General features: G+C 37.3%; 1 protein-coding gene across 5 annotated transcripts in view; it reads left to right on the top strand.

The window, feature by feature from the left end:
- The window catches only part of CFAP20DC (CFAP20 domain containing), an 83,830-nt gene extending 70,541 nt beyond the window's left edge, over positions 1-13,289 (top strand). For 4 of the 5 annotated variants that reach the window (XM_074914201.1, XM_074914202.1, XM_074914203.1 and 1 more), the window contains 2 exons: positions 8,495-8,586; positions 12,867-13,289. In XM_074914201.1, the coding sequence (XP_074770302.1) occupies positions 8,495-8,586; positions 12,867-12,979 (205 nt within the window). In that variant the 3' untranslated portion in view covers positions 12,980-13,289. The remainder of the gene's footprint in view (positions 1-8,494; positions 8,587-12,866) is intronic. The other variant, XM_074914205.1, reaches the window with a different exon arrangement.
- The last annotated feature ends 6,085 nt before the right edge of the window (positions 13,290-19,374 follow it).

Genomic DNA, 19,374 nt, shown 5'->3' with positions numbered 1-19,374 from the left:
TGAGGTCTGAGTCCAACTTCTGACAACCCTTGGGATTTTAGGGTAGTTCACAGGGCAGGCAAGCTTCCAAATAGGTTTGTACCAGTCGTATCGTTCCCTTTGCTGAAGAGAAAAAGCTTACTACCACTAACCAGTCCCCTGTCTATGGAAATACATATTTATTCCTCCATCCACCTTCTGAACTGGAAGCTTATTTAAATACAGACAAATCAGGCCCCTTGACTGACATCCCATATGATACAACACTCCCTTACAGAGCAAAACTATCGGGGTTTCCAAGGGCACACGTGTCGACACCTCCCTTCCCTCTCTTCTGGTATCATTTGTGCAAGAGTGTTGATTTGGATTCCTTTATGTTATTTTACATTTATTATTGACAAAACTTGATGGTTTTTAAGAATTAAACAAAGGTAGCATACTTCTCACTTTGCGATAAGTTTCCAACTTCACGCTGTACCATTCATTGCATTAATATACTAAAAGGTCAGAGTTTTCCTGCATGCTTTTTTTTGACTTTTCTGAAAAAGAAAGGTAGTTTTCACAGACTAGGAACATTCAACAGCATCACCTTTAACAAGTTTGATAATATTAAAGTTAATGCTCTGTTGGGTCATGTCTTTCCATTGATTTTTAAAAGCCCTCTGGTTCCATGTCATCCCTTAAAAGTTAAATGGGGTGCAGTCTACATCTGAGATGCATAGAACAGTAAGATGCTGGTGGTGACTGGCTGCGGAGAAAAGGAATTACTTGAACTGCCACAAGACTCGTTAGGTACTAGATTCAGGTGTTTCCTGAATTAGTGGAATATTAAAATACATTTTTTTTAATGAATGCTTTATTTAATTGTTAAAAATTGTGAAAAAAGAAGCACACCCTACCTAACGGACACTTTGTTAAATGTGAAAATCCATTTGATTAACTGATCAATGAGTATCTGATGTAGTTATGAGAATTTACTTGCTTAAGATTAGATTAACATGAAGGAATTTTAATACACCTTTGCAAATTCATTACTTCCAATTTATACAGCTGATCTTCTGATAAACGAATCAAAACTAACAAGGAAGAAAGGGCTAGTATCTTGCTTAAATAAGATGATAAAACACTGGGGTTTGCTACTAGTGTCATTTATATTGCTAGTGAATATTGAGACTATAATCTAGCCAGCAAGCTAACATGATGATGAACTAGAGGTTTAGTCTTTAAGTAAATTCTAATGTTACTGTCATTTAACGGAAGCTATGATAGAAGCTTCATGTATTTAATGGCACAATATATTAATAACTAAGCTGTTAAACCTCCAAATTCAGGTCATTCGTATTTTTAGACTGATGTAGATGACACTGTATGTTTTTATAACCTGCAAAAATTTATCATTTGAACTTTGATAATGAAAGAAAAATGGGATAGCATTAACTGGTCAAACTTTCAGCTAATACCAGTCAGCATGATTATACTGTACACACTTGTAATAGCACCTTACACTATCTAAACACCTTGTTGAATAAGTAGAATTCACAGCTCCTTTGTTAGCCTTGAAGCTAATCTAGCACTCATAAACCAGTTCATTTACAGATTTAAGACTTTACGAGCAGATTCAGGTCGTCCATGCACAGTTGCACTTGTCCTTTTTATGATCCCTTTTTTAGTTACTAATTCATTGAAAAATTAAATACTTTGGTTTTTTAGGAGGTCTCTCTGCCTCCTATGGTATTTGGCAGACTGGGCTTGGTGAAGTGGTTTGGAGGAAGGAAAGAGGAATTCTCTAAATAGTGATTTTCTAAATCTTAGTGCTGGCAAAAAAAGAAAGTTCCAGTAAGGCATACAGTAAATGAAGATATTATGTATTAGGGATGGAATGAATCTGTCACTTTGACGGATTGTGAGGCAAAGAACATATTAACAGATTACTCATAGTCAGAATGCAGCTCACTGTGAAAAATGTGCAGGAAATGATAAGTGTTGGTTTGTGCTGATTTAATGATATTTTGAAACTACAATAACACTCCAGGAGAATAATACAATGTAGTTCATGGCTTGCATTTTTTTAATCATTAATGTATTGCCAGATTGCCCTTAAATACTTCTGAAAATAGGGCTTTCAATTCATGCAAAGTCGTATGGACATGTATATTTGTTATTTTTCAAGATTTTTAATAAAATATGCATTCAAAAATCCTTGATTTCTATGTATAAGTATACTCTATATTCTTTGGTAGTATATCTTTTTCTTCTTATTCTTCTTTTTTTGTATACTCACTCAGTTTTCCATTTTAAAGATACTGGTTTGCCCACCTGGAGATGAGTAGCACTGAACAGTTACTGAATTATAAATTAGCATTGAATGTTTCTTGGTTTATGACATATTTATGTAAAAACTTTCAAAAATTGAAATTGTTTAAACTTTTTGAGGTGCAATAATGGACAACTTAAGGCTCAGATTACTTCACGATTATACAGACATACGTAGTGGCAGGACCTGGAATTTTATTTCAACATTTTTTCAAATAATATGATTGCATTTTGTACATAACACAAACAAATTTTATTATTAACAGACTGCGTAAGTCCTTGCTTCCCTACTGAAACTATTATTGAAGGGTTCGTTTCTATGGGAATACTTCTATTAAAAAACCCAACCTCCCATTATGCACACATCATTGACATATTACAAAGCAGAACCCAAATAGGTGTGTATAGGTAATCTGATTTAAGTTAATGAAGTTACACACATGCATGAAGTTCAGTAGTTATGTATATAATTGAAAATTCAGATCTGCTAATCTAGAGGAGCCAAACAAGTAATGCATGCTCCAAAAATGGTGTCGTGGGGAATTGGTGAGGGTTACAAAGCTAGGTGACTTTTTATTGATTTGTCTAAGAACTCAGTCTCTAACAACCTTTCTTCAATATAATTAAAAATCCAAACAAGTGAGAAAAATAGGTCTTCATCTTAGCTGAATTGAGTATTTAGGCTATACTGAACTATATTTTTGATATGAGCTGGCACTTTGCATTCAGTGGACCATGGTAAAGTGTTACTTCTTCATGTTAAGCGTTTTCAGCAGAATTTGCTTCATGTGGTATTAAATATTACTAATACAACAGAAGTATGTGCTGAGATTTTAGTTGTACAAGATGTCAAGAATTGGTCCTTTTTTCCTTAAAATATTTTTATACTCTCGATTCATTGATACTTTTATACTCTGGCTCTCCACAGTTAGTCAAATTATCCATTGTAAAAAATAATTCAGCAAATGTGTTCCTTGTATTATTGCTCAGGCACAAGCCTGTTCTCTCGTATTCATAAAGATTTACTATGTAGTTTATGCAGTTAAATATCACCTTTTGTGTTCTTTATTGATCATACTCTATAGATGCTTAATAGTCTGTCAGTTTGGTGTGTTCTTAGTGATACAAAACTGACGTTTTTTCATTCCCTGATTTGGTATAATGTAGGCCTTGCCTTGTGTTTTTTACGTATACTTCCAGGCTGACTGCATAATTTGAATATTCCTTTTAATTCCCATGTTAGACAAAACCATAGTATAACTTCGAAGCATTTTAATTTTGTTAATAATGTGGATTAAATGATCCCATTGCTTTAAGTAATACAAATTAAATCTGATAGAAAAGAAATACGATAAAGTATGCTATCTCAATTCACAGTAACATTAAAAGTCTTTATACTAAGTGATTTGCCATTTTCTCAGTCTAGCCAGTCAGATAGACTAAAACACAAAAATAGCTGTAAAAAATCAAAATATCAAAGGTGTTCATTAAGATTTAAAACAAAACTCTCTGAATCTTCACATTTCTGTTGATGGTTATAATTTTAATACATTGTCATTGATAAGTGCTACTTAATAAAGCATCACTAATTTTTTCAACAGATTTTGCTGATGGATTCCATTTTCTGCAAAATTTAACATACTGTCATAAAACTGAAAACGATGTTCATAAGTCCAAAACACTCTTTTGCTTTCCATCACAGTTCAGCTATTGTGGTACTTCAAGATATGACATTTTTCAAGTCAAGACCGTAATATAGCAAGATTATATAACATTTTAAATTATATTTTGGTGTGGAGAATAGCTTTCAGAATAATGAAGAATTTCAGTGCAAGTACTAAAGGTGCATGATACTTTGAATGTGTGTGGAAGCTATTCTGAGCCTTCATACAATGCAACTCACAGTGTCAAAAGACAGTACTTAGCATTCCACATTGTTATCAGGACAGCTCTAGATAGTTTATTACATGTTGATTGTATTGATTACAGCTGAAGGCATTGATAGCATAAATAGAGTGTCTTTAATTAGACAGAATGTGTGATTAGCTTTTCTGTTTTAAGGAGATAAACTAGCTTCTTAAAGAAGTTTCACCAAAAAATATTCTTTATTCAGTCAGAATAAAAACTCAATAAATGGGAACAGAAGACACAGACCGCATTTCTCAGAATATTGCCAGTTGTCTCCATGCTAGGCTCTACTTTTAAGCAAAGTGTACAACTTTATCAGGTTGGTTTGTTTGTTTTTTTACACACACACACACACACACACACACACACGACTTAAAAAAAATTTTTTGAAGACTTTAGAAGAAGTTGATTCAGACATTGATAACTCACTTGTGGAAGTAATAAACCATTTTAATGTAAAATATTTCAACCTTAAAAGTAATATTAATTCAACAATGAATCCATAATACTGTACTGTTTTGATTCTTTGTCTTGGCCAGAGGAGTGTGAATAGCAAACCAGTTTTTCTTGGACATTGAGAGAAGAAAACATGAACTGAATAACTGAATCTAGACTGTCTTAATAGGAAATATTAAACTTGCCAACATATCTCTGTTGCCTCTATCATAAGTAAAAACTCCTTTTCCTCCCTTTAGAACCATCAAAATCTCTAGATCTTGCACCTGCACTTCCTAGAGAAAATAATTATTCACCTACTGAACCAGATGCATCAAAATCAATATAAAGATGAAACTGAACAAGTCCTTTACACCAGAATTGAAGAACAATAAATGAAGGACACAATCAAAGATAAAATCATCCACCTACTCACAAGTCATCCTATCTCTGATTTCTCAGACTTGATCTTTCAGGAAGACCTTCCAGAGATGAGACTTCAAACTAAAAATTCATAAATTTCCTGAGTAATAAGAACTACTAATTTAACAGGAATACTGGTTTAATGACACATGGTTACCTTGCTCCCTTGATGTTCCCTAAATGAATTGTCTCTTTCTTTTCTATTGGAGGTAATTGCCTTATTATCTTTCTTTCCTTCTTACTAACATCCTCTCTGCTTTCCAGGTACCAACTATTTTCTTTATAAATTCTCTGATAGTATTTTATATGAAAAACACATATCTTTAAATTCTTCTGTTTTGTGCCAGACCTGTAGAACTGCATATATACTCTAAAGCTTCTTTACTTTCCTAACTACATTTGTTGGTCTGGCTGAGATAATTCTCTTTAGAAGCAAGCACTGTCTTTCCTCTGTCCTTGCACCACTTTTGCTTCAGGAAGACTGCAGAAATATTCTAGTCCTCTGGATCTCAAACATCCCTGTCTTTTAAAAAATCAGTTGTGAATTTATAAGAAAGGGCAGCTTGGGAAGCAGAGATGTAGATTAGCACTAGTAGTTCTTCCTTACCTTCTCTAAAATTGGTGCAGTTTCTTCAGGAGATTGCCTTTGCTGACATTGTGTTTAGTGCAGTTGTAGAGAACCAGGTAAGTGATAATGCTTCATGCTCTCTGACCACATCCTATGTGCATGGTCAGATTCTAGTGTTAGGCTTACGTTGGCTGATTCTGAGGCAGCACAAGGCACGCAGGCAAGTGGCAGAAATGGAAAATTTATTCTACCATACCACTGGATATCATAACAACTGTTATTAACTGTTACTCCTAAAAACTTTCGAAGCTTTGGTGTAAACGAAGGGTCTTTGTCTGTATTGGAGGAATGCAAATATGGTGAGCAATGGCAGAGAGAGCTAATAATGAGATATCTAGGCAGGCACACTGCTGTGTGGTTTAGTCGTACCAGTTCTCACTGTCATTAGCTCAACAGCAGAAGAGGATGATTGGTTGTGAAGTTGGCCATATATGTGAAAATAATATGATGGTGTAAAAAAAGTTTGAAGTATGTTTTTTACATACTAAAATGATGGAAAATTCAATATCTCTTCCTTTAAATCTACTATACTACTTGCTGGATTTCTACACCAGCAGTTCTGTTTCCTGAGGCAGAAAATTAGTTTTTTCCATTTTGGCTGCAAACAGATAGGTGGTTGTCCCCTGATTCACCCCAGATTATGTGTACCTGCCAACAGGAGATGATGTGGAATCAATAGCAAGTAGAAGTAGCAGAACTAACCAAAAAAAAAAAAAAAAAAAAAAAAAAAAAGCAGTTGTCATATTTTAGCAATTCTAACACATGACTGAGCCTTACCAGATTTCTACGTCAGGAGCAAACCTTACGTAAGATCATCAAGGTTTTTCAGAAAGTAGAAGTACGTTTCCTGCTTACTTGGTGTTGGCTAGTTGAGTTAAGACAATTACATCTGGCAATGTAAAGAAGTCTGTCAAGCTTTGGAAAAATTCATCCCTTCTAGACAAAGCCATGGATGTTGAAGTTGCCTCTACAGCTCTCACTAATCTCCCTGGCCCCTAGCACCAGTCTGCATGCATCACGTTTTTGTGCCAGCTGTTGGAGCAGCCATGGCCAGATGTAAGTTGAATCAACCCCAAACCAAGTTTAATTTACTCTGTAGAGCTGCACTGTCCCCATCAGCATGAAGCAAACATAAGGGAATTTAAACACCCCTTTTCCCTTCCATTCCCCTTACCTTGCAGTGAAATAGGTTGGTCAGAAGGGATGGATTTGCTTCTATCAAAATGGGATGATTTACTGAGGTCCCTCGAATTCTGTGTTCAAGTGTTAACTTGCAGTTATTTAGTCTAGTTAATGGTTGTATGGAAGTTTTGCTGTGCTATAGCTTTTTACTGCTGGAAGAGGAGAGATGGGAACTTAAGGGAACATCAGCTATGCACAGTGTACAGAGATTAGTTTCATATACAAAAAGAATTACAAGAAGTGGTCACCTGCACAAGAACGTCTTAACTTTGTGACAGATGTGTCCTTCCAGGGCTGTCTTTCTCTGATTGATAGTATAACATCAGTGACTTTTTCAGTGAAGAATCTGCAGTTCAGTTTGCAATGAAAAGCAGTAACCATAACAATAAAAACAACTGTTCTGTTTTCCTTTCTCTGAGCTGTAACAATCAAAGACAGTGTATCATAAAGTGCTGTATGTGAAATGAACATTGAACTTTGCATGAATGTATGATAACGTGAAAATAATTTTGAAAAGCTATCACAAAGTAGTCTTCAGGAGAGACATAAATTGTCTATTAAATTGAGCAGGTGAAGAAGGTCTGTACTCCTTCCTCTATAATGAAGATCCCATCAAAATTTTTTTCTTTACAGAAGCAAACCAGATATGTGACAGCTGTGTTGAGGAGTCCTTTCTATAGTCTAGTGCTAGTAGCTAAAATCATGTTATGCTCAGTAACAATTTTGTTATTTATAACGTATTTTATAACAATTTAAAAATCTTATAAACAATTGTTTGTAATGTATTTACCTGCCATAGCTTTTTTTACCAATATCATCGATACTATCAATAATAACATCCAATGTTTCCTTCTTAAAAACACTAGAAAACTGTCAGTATATTATTCTTAGCACTGATCACTAATTCCATTCCTTTAATGAAAAATTTTAAATTAAACGGGAAAGATTAAATTATTTAATACGAATCAGCTGTCCCACAGTTCATGACTACTGAGCTGGTATCGCACTGTTAGTGGCATCCGTTTCATGTCTAAGCTCAGCTCTAACTTACCAGCCATCCAGACTGTGAGTGACACAGCACTTGCTATGTCAACCCATTACAGGGAGCTCCAAGCAGGGCCAAGTCAATGGTAACCAAACACATCTCTTGTGACTGTCCTTAAGCCTTTTTCCTTAGAGAGGGTAAGGATTTTTAAACAAATTGACCCCACAGTCTTTCATCAAACACAGGTTGTTCATCCCAAGTCTTTATTCCTCAGAAAAAGATTCTCACAAGTCCCGTAGGCTCTCAAAGTATAGCTCTGTGGATTATGGGTCACACCTCGTGTACACCTTTTGCTGAGAGAGCAATACCAGCTGAAATCTGCAAAGCAAACCTGACTTAAAACACAGATTTTAGTGTGAACAGAACAAGTGAAAAAGCTAAGGAAGGAGGCTTTATCATTTAAGAATTGTATTAACTGTAAAGTTTATTTTTATAATAATAAAATCCAGCTTGATTTTGTTTCATAATGCTCTACAACCTGCAATTTCCTTTGAACTTTTTTTTTAATATTCAAAATAATTAGAACAAACAGGAACACAAACTGTGCTTTTATTAATGATACTTTCATTTGTATTTTTCAGGGACTGGTTGAATATGTTCAGTCCCCCCATCATTCCTGGAAGCCAACAACTGGAAGAGAACACTAAATCTTCAACAAATCAGAGCATTCCAGGTAGGAATCTATGAAAACAATGAAAAGGACCTGGATAGAAAGTCATTTCTAAATGCTGTTTCTGTAGTCCTGGTGCTGCCTTTCATAGTTTTCTATACTGCTACATTTTGGTTTCAGGTTCTCTTATTTATTATTCCCTTCTCAAACGAGCAGAGTTTTCCATGCAGTATTGCCTCTGATTGAAGAATGACTTATGCAGTTGCAGTTTCTTAATGTTCTGGCTCAATATGAATTAACTCATAAAAAATGCATCTTATTTGTTTAAAATAAGGAATTTATGCTAGTGAGAATGGCAAACCTATGAAAGAAAGAACTCAAAGACTAAACATTCTTATTCAGAAGCACAATCACATTTACGTAAGTGATACTTCTCTTATGAAGAAAGAAAATCAGATTTAGCCTTAAATGAAATCTCAGCGTGTAAAGAATGTTGTCACCACCTAAAGTGTTACAGGTTTTTGTTTATTAATGCTGTTTTCTTAGAGAATGACAAAGTACTTAGCTGAAACTGGAAAATCAACAACAATAGAATAAAACAAATAGGTTTGTTGCTTCAAATACCCTTTTTTTCTTATTGGTTGTCTTAGGAAACAGGGTAGATATCTACATTTTTCTTCAAGTCTGGGGAATTCAGTGTGAACTCTCATAAATCCGACCTGTGTATTTTGTCTGCCCGAGGGATGAAGATGTCTCAGTGATTTACTGTCTAAAATAGATCAGGCCCTTCAAATTGGGAATGTTTTCATAGATGTTTATTTGTAATTGTTTATGACAGCAAAATAGAATTTTGCTGTCAGGAAGGGACCTTGCTTTGAAGAATCAAATAATATGTTTTGTTAAGGGTCCTAAGTAAGCCAGAGAGAATCGGGCAGTAATCCTTGAGTTAAAGGCATGTTGGATATAAATTTGTGATAGGTCTCTGAGAATTTTTTGTTAGTATGAAATCCAAGGCTTGCTGCAGTAAAGCTAGAATTTCTGTAAATTTTTTAAATTGCATTATTATCTGTAAATAGGGAATCTGTTGGATCTTTTCTGTTATTCACACTGTCATTTCCAAACTGCTTTGTGAATTGTTCCTAAACTCATTTTCCTTTATGTTGAAATATTTTACATCATGTGTCCTTGATTCCACATATGGAAAACAGAAAATCTCTATATACTATATAGAGAGTTATATATAATATATATAATATATACATATAAGTTGGGGCATAACTTTGGGGCAAAAAGATGATTCATTTCTAAGAAAGTATTTTACGATATTGTTCCTTTCTTAACATTTGCACCATTCATAGTCCATCGTTAAATAGGGAGATGTAATGAGAAGTAGTCTTCTGGTCAACAGGTTTCACAAGACAATCAGGAGGGATATTTAGACTTATAAATATTATACATTTCCATAGATTTTTCCCTTATTGGGCATTGATATTTCTGATTTATAGATAATTTCATTTATCTTAAGTCATACAAGAAAGTTTCCACAGTAAGTGACAAAGGCAGAATCATAAATTCTGTGGAACTTACTTTATTGTATCTTGTTACTTGTCTTAAGATCGTGCTCTAGGAACCACAGCACTGAATAGTCTTCTTTCTTGGGCTACAGCTGTTGACAATAGTCAGCAATCTGTAATTACAGGATAGATTTGAACACCGTAGTTCAACATTCAAGGGTCATATCAGAGAAAATACTCTTTTCAGTATCCCTTCACTGACAGCTGATCCAGTGACTTATATCATGTGAATATGATCCATGTATCTTAAAATGAGACTTGCTACAAGCTATTTTCTAGTATAGAAATTCTATAACATAGAATACAGTGAAAATATATTTCTGTGAAAAGGGAAACTTTATCTTAGATCTTCAGACTTTGGTGACTATGTAAACAGCGTTAACAAAATCCAAATAACAAAACAGTTATTTGTACACTTATTTCAGAGTTCAGAAAAAGCTTCTGCATGCCTCCTCCATTTTTTGTAATCTGTCAGTCTTTGACATCTTGAGCAAAAGCCTTTCTCCATGAAACAATAGCTCCCCTGATTTGAGTAGGGCAGCATTTCATTTTATGTGACAGGTTACTAACTATCTTCAGTCTTCTTCCAGCTCAGAACTAAAACACACTCATCCCTCCATAATGTATATCACAGACTTCAGGTTTTATTTTATATCAAGTTATTTTTTTATCCGAAAAGACTGGTTGATTTTATAGTGATTTACAAAAAAATAAAAGCTTTCATTGTGGTTTCACCATGATATTCAATTTGAACTGCCAGGAGGTTTTTTCATGCAATTCTGAGAAGCTTCAACCCCAGAAGTATGGATGGTGGCAGCATAAACAGCTATGGAAATTTTCTTTGAAATTCAGTTGTTTATCAGTTAATGTGCCCACGGACACTTCATTCCCACACATGGCCAGGTTGCACACAATATACCATTTGACCATAAAAAGATGACTTCGAACACAACTGTTACACATTAGTTGAGTATTGTAGAAGAATGTCACTTGATTTAATTTGGGCTTCTTTTTAGGAAGTAGAACAACAGATGTGAAACATGGTTTTCTAATTTGTTCAAAACTGAATACTCTATGCTGCCATTGGAAATCTGTTGCAACATCTAGAAGTGCCTTGAAATGCATTTGCAGATACTGTGAGATGCTAAAAGAAAGAAGCCTAATTTTAAAAACAAGGTACATGTAGAAAAAACTAAGTCCTCTTCTTGTTCACATGAAAATACATGCAGGGAATTATTGCTATAAAGATATAAATCCAACTAGTCCTGGATGCAAGCTAATTCTGATTTGGTGTGAATTCAAGGCATACAGGGAAAGAGGTATGCCCCTGATGAGTCTGAAGAACTTCTTATTCCTAAATCAAACCAGGGAGTATATAGAGAGACCAGTTGCAAGGTAAAGAGGGAAGAAGATTTAATCTTAGAGAAGAAAAGAGAATAATTTTGAAAAGAAGCATAGGCAAGGAGAATCAAAATAATAAATGGAACAGTTCGGTGGAAATAACAGCATGGTTTCAGGTGAAAAGGTAAGGCTGTGTGAGGGAATGAGGCATGAATACCATTTGCTTGTGTACTATGATCTGAAGTGTAGAAATTCAGTTTTACGCCTTCTTTCTATGCTGCATAATTTTTCCCATGAGCTATCCAAACAAAATATCTCCGTTAACCTCATTTAGCTTGCCAGGCCTGACGAAGTACCCACAGCAGGGAGGGCAACAATTTAGCTTTACCTTTGCTTACAGTAAAAGACAGTTTCTTTCTGATGGTATTTGTTAACTCTGCTGAGGAAACAAAAATGAAATCTCTTCTGAAACTATAAAGTGCACACTTCTTCTGTATGCATTAAATGCACCAACCTACTTTCTGGTCTCTAGATAATGTAACCTATATATCGTTGTGTGATCCTGGCTGTAAATAGATTCTCAGTGTTGTGAAACTGCTGCTGTTAGCATAACAGGCCATTACTTACTATGAAGTGTTAGGGCATACAAAGCATTCTGTTTGTATTAGTAGTCTGAGAACAAGATGAACATTTATGACGAAATTCAAGATACAAATTGCATTCAACTGTGAATTATTTCCTATCAAAAAGATAGAGATCATGTCACTTAGACTCAGCTTATATGAAAGACAGGTTTAGGAAAGGAGCTACAATACATAAAGCATCTGTAATAAAAGTCTGTATGGCTTTATTAGTGTATTTTTAGGCTAAGGATTCATTTCTGTTACTTGAAAACATACTTGCGTTTTACATAACTATAGACAACCTTGATTTAAAATTTTTATTGTCTGAAAGAGTTATATTTCCTCTCTGACAGTGAAAACTCTTTTGTGAAGATTTACCTATACTGGACATTTAGGTGGCGTATTGGTTACCAGACATTCAAATTCTTTCATTCGTACAGGTGTTAAGTACGTACTGACTGTCTTTGCTCATGCTAAAACATTATTGTTTCAGGAGGTTATTGAGAAAAATATCACTTAGGAACACTTTCATCCACTATCAGTAAAGGTACTTCTGCTGAATGCTGAACTGCTCCATTGGACTTTGTAAAGTCCAGTTAAGCAAACTCAGACTGACAGGATTTCACCTCAGCTAAGTACAAGTCTTCAGAAATATAAGAAAAATATTAATTGCTCTTATCTTGAAGGTAAAAATTCAGAAGTAAAAAGATTATACACTTTAAAGAAAAAAACCTGTCACATGACAGAAAACTATTTCCGTGTTATTGTCTAAGTGATTTATTCTTACTTTTCCTGCTTGTCACAGGTGAAGATGACCTCAGTGCGGAAGAAGATGAGGAAGTTTTGACTCTTTTGTATGATCCGTGTCTGAACTGTTACTTTGATCCAGATTCTGGGAGGTACTATGAATTAGCATAGTCAGATCATGAGACAATATCATTTAGTATTCAGAGTGGGTTTATCTTTTAACTGTTTGTAAAGTGTGAGTGAGCTGTGTAATTTATTGTGTAACTAAAAACTTGAATTAACCAGTAGTTTTGCAAACAAATGAATATATTTTGTAAATAGTGTCTTATTTTTATAGTTTTGTGTTAAGTTTTAATGCAGTGGAAAATCGCATAACATAAAAGTTCCTTGTGACTAAGACATTTATTTGTTAGTCTAATTTATTTCCAATATTCAGAGGTTCTTTACAGAAACAAATGGAAGTTGAATCAAGAAGATTTGCGGTGTTTATCTGTAAATTACGGTTTTACTCAAATAAAAAAAAAAATTCATTACTTGCTTACTGTGTATTTTTAATTGGTTCTGAGCTATCTTGTCCTTTGTACACTAAGATATACAGTGTGTTGTTCAAAGGCCTCCATTTCATAAGCTCACTCTCTCCCTTTAGGCATCAGAGAAAGCGGTATTGTCTTCATCTACAAGAAATCCCCTACTGTTGCATAGAGCAGTAATGGGATGATGACAAAGCTGTTGGGTGGTACAGTGTGTGCAGCACAGTGCACTGTAAGGTGTGTGCATGGGCAGTTTATAAATCTAGACCACAGCAGGGTAAATATGGCAAGCTTGGGGAGTACCAGCTAGTCTCTGCTTTACTGATGTCATTTTACATTGGACTGAAGAGCAGTAACAGCGATTGCTTCAACACTCAAAAATTGGAGGCTTGTTTCATGTAAGACAAGGAGGTGTGTATATGATTCACGTGGGAAGCTGTGCTCGGAGTGCGGGTGGTACATGTTTGTATTAATTTTTCCATTACACCTCGCAGTAACAGAATGTAATTGATTTAATCCATTGCCATTGTGTTTCAGTGCAGTTTTCAGTGACGGTCCTAAAGTTCCGACTTAGAGTTTTAAATTACCCGCATCACTGTGGTTGGTTTTTTTTTTTTTCTATGGTACATCAATTATCCCTATTGACCGTCGAGAAAGACTGTAGATATAAACCAGACCGTACATAACCTTTGAGAATGAAAATATTACATGAAATTAATAAAATACTGTGCATGGAGACATGTCAAGCTTTTTCTGTGCTGAAAACTAGTTAATCTCATCCTGATGTTTCTGCATTGCCAGGGCTGCTACTTGGCTCCAAGTAGTTGCCCATTTCCTGCCCCAGAGCGAGAAGGATTCTGCAACACTGTGCAGTGCTGCTCGCCACTAGTGGCCCCCCAACACTCACCAGGACACTTGCTCAAAGGATAAATAAATCATTAAAAAAATCAGCTGCCTGGTATTGAAGAAAAGTTGATGGGCAGGGCTTCCCAGCCTACCACAGAAGTCCACGGAGTTGTGTTGTAATGGAATTGAGGTAGTGGAACAGCTCTGGGGTCCACCAGTTCAGTATGTAACAGTTTTCTGGATACAGTTGAATGGAATGTCAAAATCACATCGCAGAAATGATCCGTAGGTATTTCTGGTGATTCTTGTTCTAAGTTTCTACTTGATTGTATCCAGTGCTATTCCACTGCAATTATTTGCAAACTGATTACTCAGTGAAATTTTAAGACTAATGTATTTGAATGTCATAAAGTGAGCTTAGTAAGCTCACTGGCGAGTGATTTAAAATGGTATGTCTGTAAATTATATGTAATTATGGATCCCAGTTAATGAATATCCCAGAATCAATTGAATACGCAGTTGTTAGTAGTGACTTGGCGTAAGATCAGATTGTGTATTTGGCTTCTGTGGCAGGTACAAACATATCCTCACAAATTGATTCAAGTCAGAGTAGCACCGAAATCCACAGGAAGACAGATACTGTGCTGAGATAATTTACTTACCCTGCCTTAGCCTGTTTCTCCCAGAAGGATTTGTACCTGTTCTTGCTAATGCCATAATCAGTTTAAAAGTTCAATGAAATCATAATTTTGACCTTCAAAAACCAGATGCTACCTTGTACACGCTTGCGCATATTGAACCACTTTCTTTCTAGCATCAGGCCCATGCTCCCTGTACCTGTGGCAAGGGCTATTTAAAAGGTGATGTTAATTCTCCTTTCATAGCTGCACATCTCACAGGAGTGGTTGGATGTTGTAGGGCACTGTGAATCCAGACTGGGTCACTGATGCTACCAAGATAACTGCTCACTTTGAGAAAAAAAAAAAAAAAAAAATATATATATATATAGTGGCTGCAAACCGGTGTCTATTATTTATGGGACAGAAGTCTGCAAGCATCCAGCAGATTGTCTGCCAATGCCTGGCTGAGGAGATATGCTTGTCCTGGCTTCACAGCAGGCGATCACTAATGTGTCATGTACAAAAGTGCACCAGTGGCCATCCAGAGCTTGGACAAAAGGGAGTCCTTGGAGATTCCGTGCTCTTATCCCCCCCATTAACGAGATAAAGATGCAGGCAGGTGGTGACACTAGGTTCAGGGTGAGGCTGTTATTCCAGACAGGTTCATAGGCAAGTCCAGATACACTCCGTTTTCCTGTCATTCGCACAGTAGTATTTTATTGATAAGTTCTGCTTTTCAAAATCAGCAGTTTGGGATCCTTGCCCTTTGTGTTCCTGTTAGCAGCTTTATGTCTCCAACACCGGGGATTGATTGCCGCAATGCTGTGAACAACACCTGTGAGTTGAGTGGCACGAAAGGCTTAGCTACAAGGACTGTGAGTTTTGCTCACAATGTTTTTCTTAATCATCATCCTGTGAACCTAGAACTAAAGCACTGCTGGCACGCAGCATGCTTTTTGTTTAGCCAATTTGTCAAAGCCAGCATTTATGGCAAGTGATGAAGAGCACAGAGATTTCCTCCTAGCAGTCATGTGCAATGTTTTAGTCCATGAGAATCCCATAGTTCTCACTAGACCATGCTTTCCAGTGGGTAAAAAGACCTGTGCCTGGGCATAAAGTTTCAGGTGAATAAAACTGCAGGGATTTATTTCTACAGACACAGCATCAGTTACGATTTTGGGGAACAGAAATTCTGACATGCAGTATATTTTAGGAAGGTTTCATTAATGTTTCTTGGATGTGCATTGAAAATAGAGGAAGTTAGCTTGGTAGAGCTGCTGGCGTCAGCAGTTCACAAGTCAATCAGTTGGTCTCTCAGGCCTTTCTATGTTCTTTACATATGTGAAGTGTGACAGACTGCTTTGTTTCCAGTTGTTAACACCGTCAACACAGCTTTCGGGTAGTTCAGGCAGAAGAAGAAATCTTTAAAACACTTCTTAGCCACAGCCCAGAGCAACGTGTTTCCCTGTCACTGGAATGATTCTCCCCGTTTCTCTCATTCTTTTTGCCTTAGGTCTATCTAGTGAGGTTTTCTCCGAAGCCCAACCAAATAACCCGGTTTCAGCCTTTAGATCTCTGTGGGCTGCAGCAGCATTGAGTTGCAGCTCACAGACAACCTGGTACATGTGAGCACCAGCATGGACTCCTCCAAGCGGCTGCTAGGACTTTGTAATCTTTGATCTTGCAGTACTGTCACTTGTACCCAAGAGATGTCTGTACGTGTGAGCCTCATTATGACAAACAAAGAACACACTCTGTCCTAAGGAGCTTACAGTAGGACATCAATATTGATTTTTTCCCCTCTGCTGCCATGGTTACTAGGTGAGAAAGCATGAAAAGTCATGCTTTATTATTCACATATCCTTCAGCCATAAAGCATTCTGTTGAGGGGCATATCCTCTCAACTTTGGGTCGAATGGCAAGCTTGCGCAGACTGAAAAATTCTTGATGATAATTTTCCTTAATGCATTTCATATTCAAGTTATTTTACTGTGGTATTTCTTTATTTTAGAAAAGGGCTTATTTTTTTAAGCAATGGGCTACATGTAAAATGAAAAGACAATCCAGTCTGTCTTTTCTATGTGGTATTGCTGATAATCACCACTTTTCTCATGGTTACTATAGTAACTTGGCATCCTTATCTGCCACCTTTTTTGGCACCTTGAAAAAAACTATTTAAATTCAGTTCCCTGATAAACTGAAAGCTTGGCTTCATGACACCCATGGGACTATGTAAGTGTAACAACAATACTTGTCATTTTTTTCTTATTCGGTGTTTAACTTGCTTGTTAGCAGCTGTACAGGCAGTTCTAACTGTGATGTTTTGGGATCCTGCTGCAGGCGTTAAAAACCAGCACAAACAAACGCCTGGACGAAACCCCAGAAAAAAAACGTGAGCTCCCAAGGGGTCACATGCAGCAGGCCATGACGCGAAGACCTGAGCAGGGTTTTGCTCTTATCATGCCACTCTAAAAGCAGTTCTGTTTCCAAGCTTGGCAGTTTTCAAGAGGAAAAATAATCTGTGGACATTCAGCTACACGGTAAGAATTATTATGAAGGTTTCTGTGGTAAATCAGTGGTGAATCAACAGATTTGTGATGCTTTTAATCCCTTTCCAAGCATGTGCCATCCGATCTGCATGGCAGATGAGTGTGGACTCAGGCTGGGGATGCTGGAGAGCTGGGAGATGTTTTTGGAGGTGACTTCAAGGCCAGTGCAGACACCAGGTGCCCCAGCTGAGCACCACGCCCCAGCAGTTCCACCTCTTTTTTTGCTCTAAGGGCACCAGGATGGTGCTTGTGATAAAGGTTGTTCTCCTAGTTCTGTCGAAATGTGGCCCCGATACGTCCCTCTGTTCACGTTGGGCCTGTGCTGGTGTCCTTAAACCTCTCTGCACAGATGTACCCTCATCACTGGAAGAGAAAAGGAGATGTCGACACCTGAACAGCTGGTGCTAGCTCCTGGCCATCGGGCACAACGCTCCAGCGTGTCTGCAGAGTGGCTGAACATTTTGCTGAAGCCAGAGCATTTGGTGATCCAGCCCTGCAGCTGTGGCCTCTTCAGAAGATCTCAGGGATTTTTCTTTGTTATCATGTTCATTTGCCAGGGGGTTTGAAGAGCAGACAGGTCTGAAAGATACGCGGTTACAAGACAACAGAGGAAAAAATGCTATCAAGAGCCATTAAATAAAAAGCAATTTTATTTTTGCAGTGTGGCTGGAATGCTTCTGGGGCCTGACAGCGTGTCCTTGTCCACTCCTCACAGACATCCCCTGGCCACTGCCAGAGAAGAGATGCAGGCATGCTGACAGCGGGTCCTCTGCGCTGACCAGGTACAGCCACAGTAAAATAGAAAAAACACAGTAAAATAGAAAAAAAAAAAAGAAAAGCAGCTAGGCTCCTAGTACACCTAGTAGTGCTGGTGTACCTCAAATGATGCTTACATTACACTGCTTAGGATTTTTATCTATTAAAAAGTTTGTTATTGGATGATTGTGCATTTTATCTGCGTGGGAGACCAAAAAAACCTTCGGTCATGGAAATTACAAATGTCGTTTTAGAGCACTGCATATTTATTAGGCCATCTGCTACTTGCAGGGCTCAAGGCAAAAAAATCTTCATACAGGCAATCTATTCACAGCTAATGTTTTACCACCTGATGTGCAAAATATCAAAGCTCTGGATGCATTTATTATTGTGCTGAGTAATTTTCTAATGAATTCATAAAGCTCAGGAAACCTCCCATGCAAGAGTTTCCTTTACCTTAAGCTGCTGGTTTCTCACTGGGGCTTGAGAGGGGCCTTCGAGGAGGAATCCCATCATGTCAATAGGTCTGTTATGATAACACACGTTGGGGGTGGCACTGCATTTTGTCATTCCAACCTCAGTAAGATGGATTCTGGCTGGAGGGTCTGGTAGATACTGTATGGCATTTCCCATGTATCCATTTAAAGCCCAAATTAAAATAGCAGCTGTTTTCCCAAGGGAAAAAAAAAAAAAAAAAAAAAAAAAAAGCAAGCAGGTAGCTTTTCAGAAACAGACAGTTCCAAAGTAGCATTAATGCCTGGACAAGCTGCATGATGTTCACAAGAATACCTGAAGATGATCCAGCTTTTGGGTTTTCTTGTTGTCCTTCCTAGTAACCAGAGAGCCTCCAGGGTGTGTGCACATCCCCAGTCCTGGTGCAGCCCACAGCCTTGGCACCACTGCAGCCCTTAGGGGCCCGAGCATCTTTACCCAAACTCATCCCCAAGCCTTCTGGGACCAAGCCAGGACCAGATCAATGGCTACGATAGAAGTTTGAGGTAAGTGCCTTGTGTTCAGAGACATGCAGGTCACAGCATAACAGCGAGAGAGGTTTGGCACTGCTTGCCCCCTCAGAAACACAGCACTACTTTTCCACGTACCATCCAGCCATTTGTTCCATCCCATTTCAGTCCTATTCTCCTACTTGCAACTGGGAGCAGGAGGACCCAGCCTGTGCCTGGCCTGCATCCTGCAGCCCGGGGCCTCTCCCCCCTACACTGTCAGAGTCCAACAGCACTTAATGTCACCAGGGCCAAAGTGCTACT

Source organism: Athene noctua, chromosome 10 (assembly GCF_965140245.1).
Source record: "Athene noctua chromosome 10, bAthNoc1.hap1.1, whole genome shotgun sequence".
NCBI classification, from domain to species: Eukaryota; Metazoa; Chordata; class Aves; order Strigiformes; family Strigidae; genus Athene; species Athene noctua.
The sequence above is the reverse complement of the archived record's forward strand: the minus strand, read 5'-3'. Positions and strand labels throughout refer to the sequence as shown.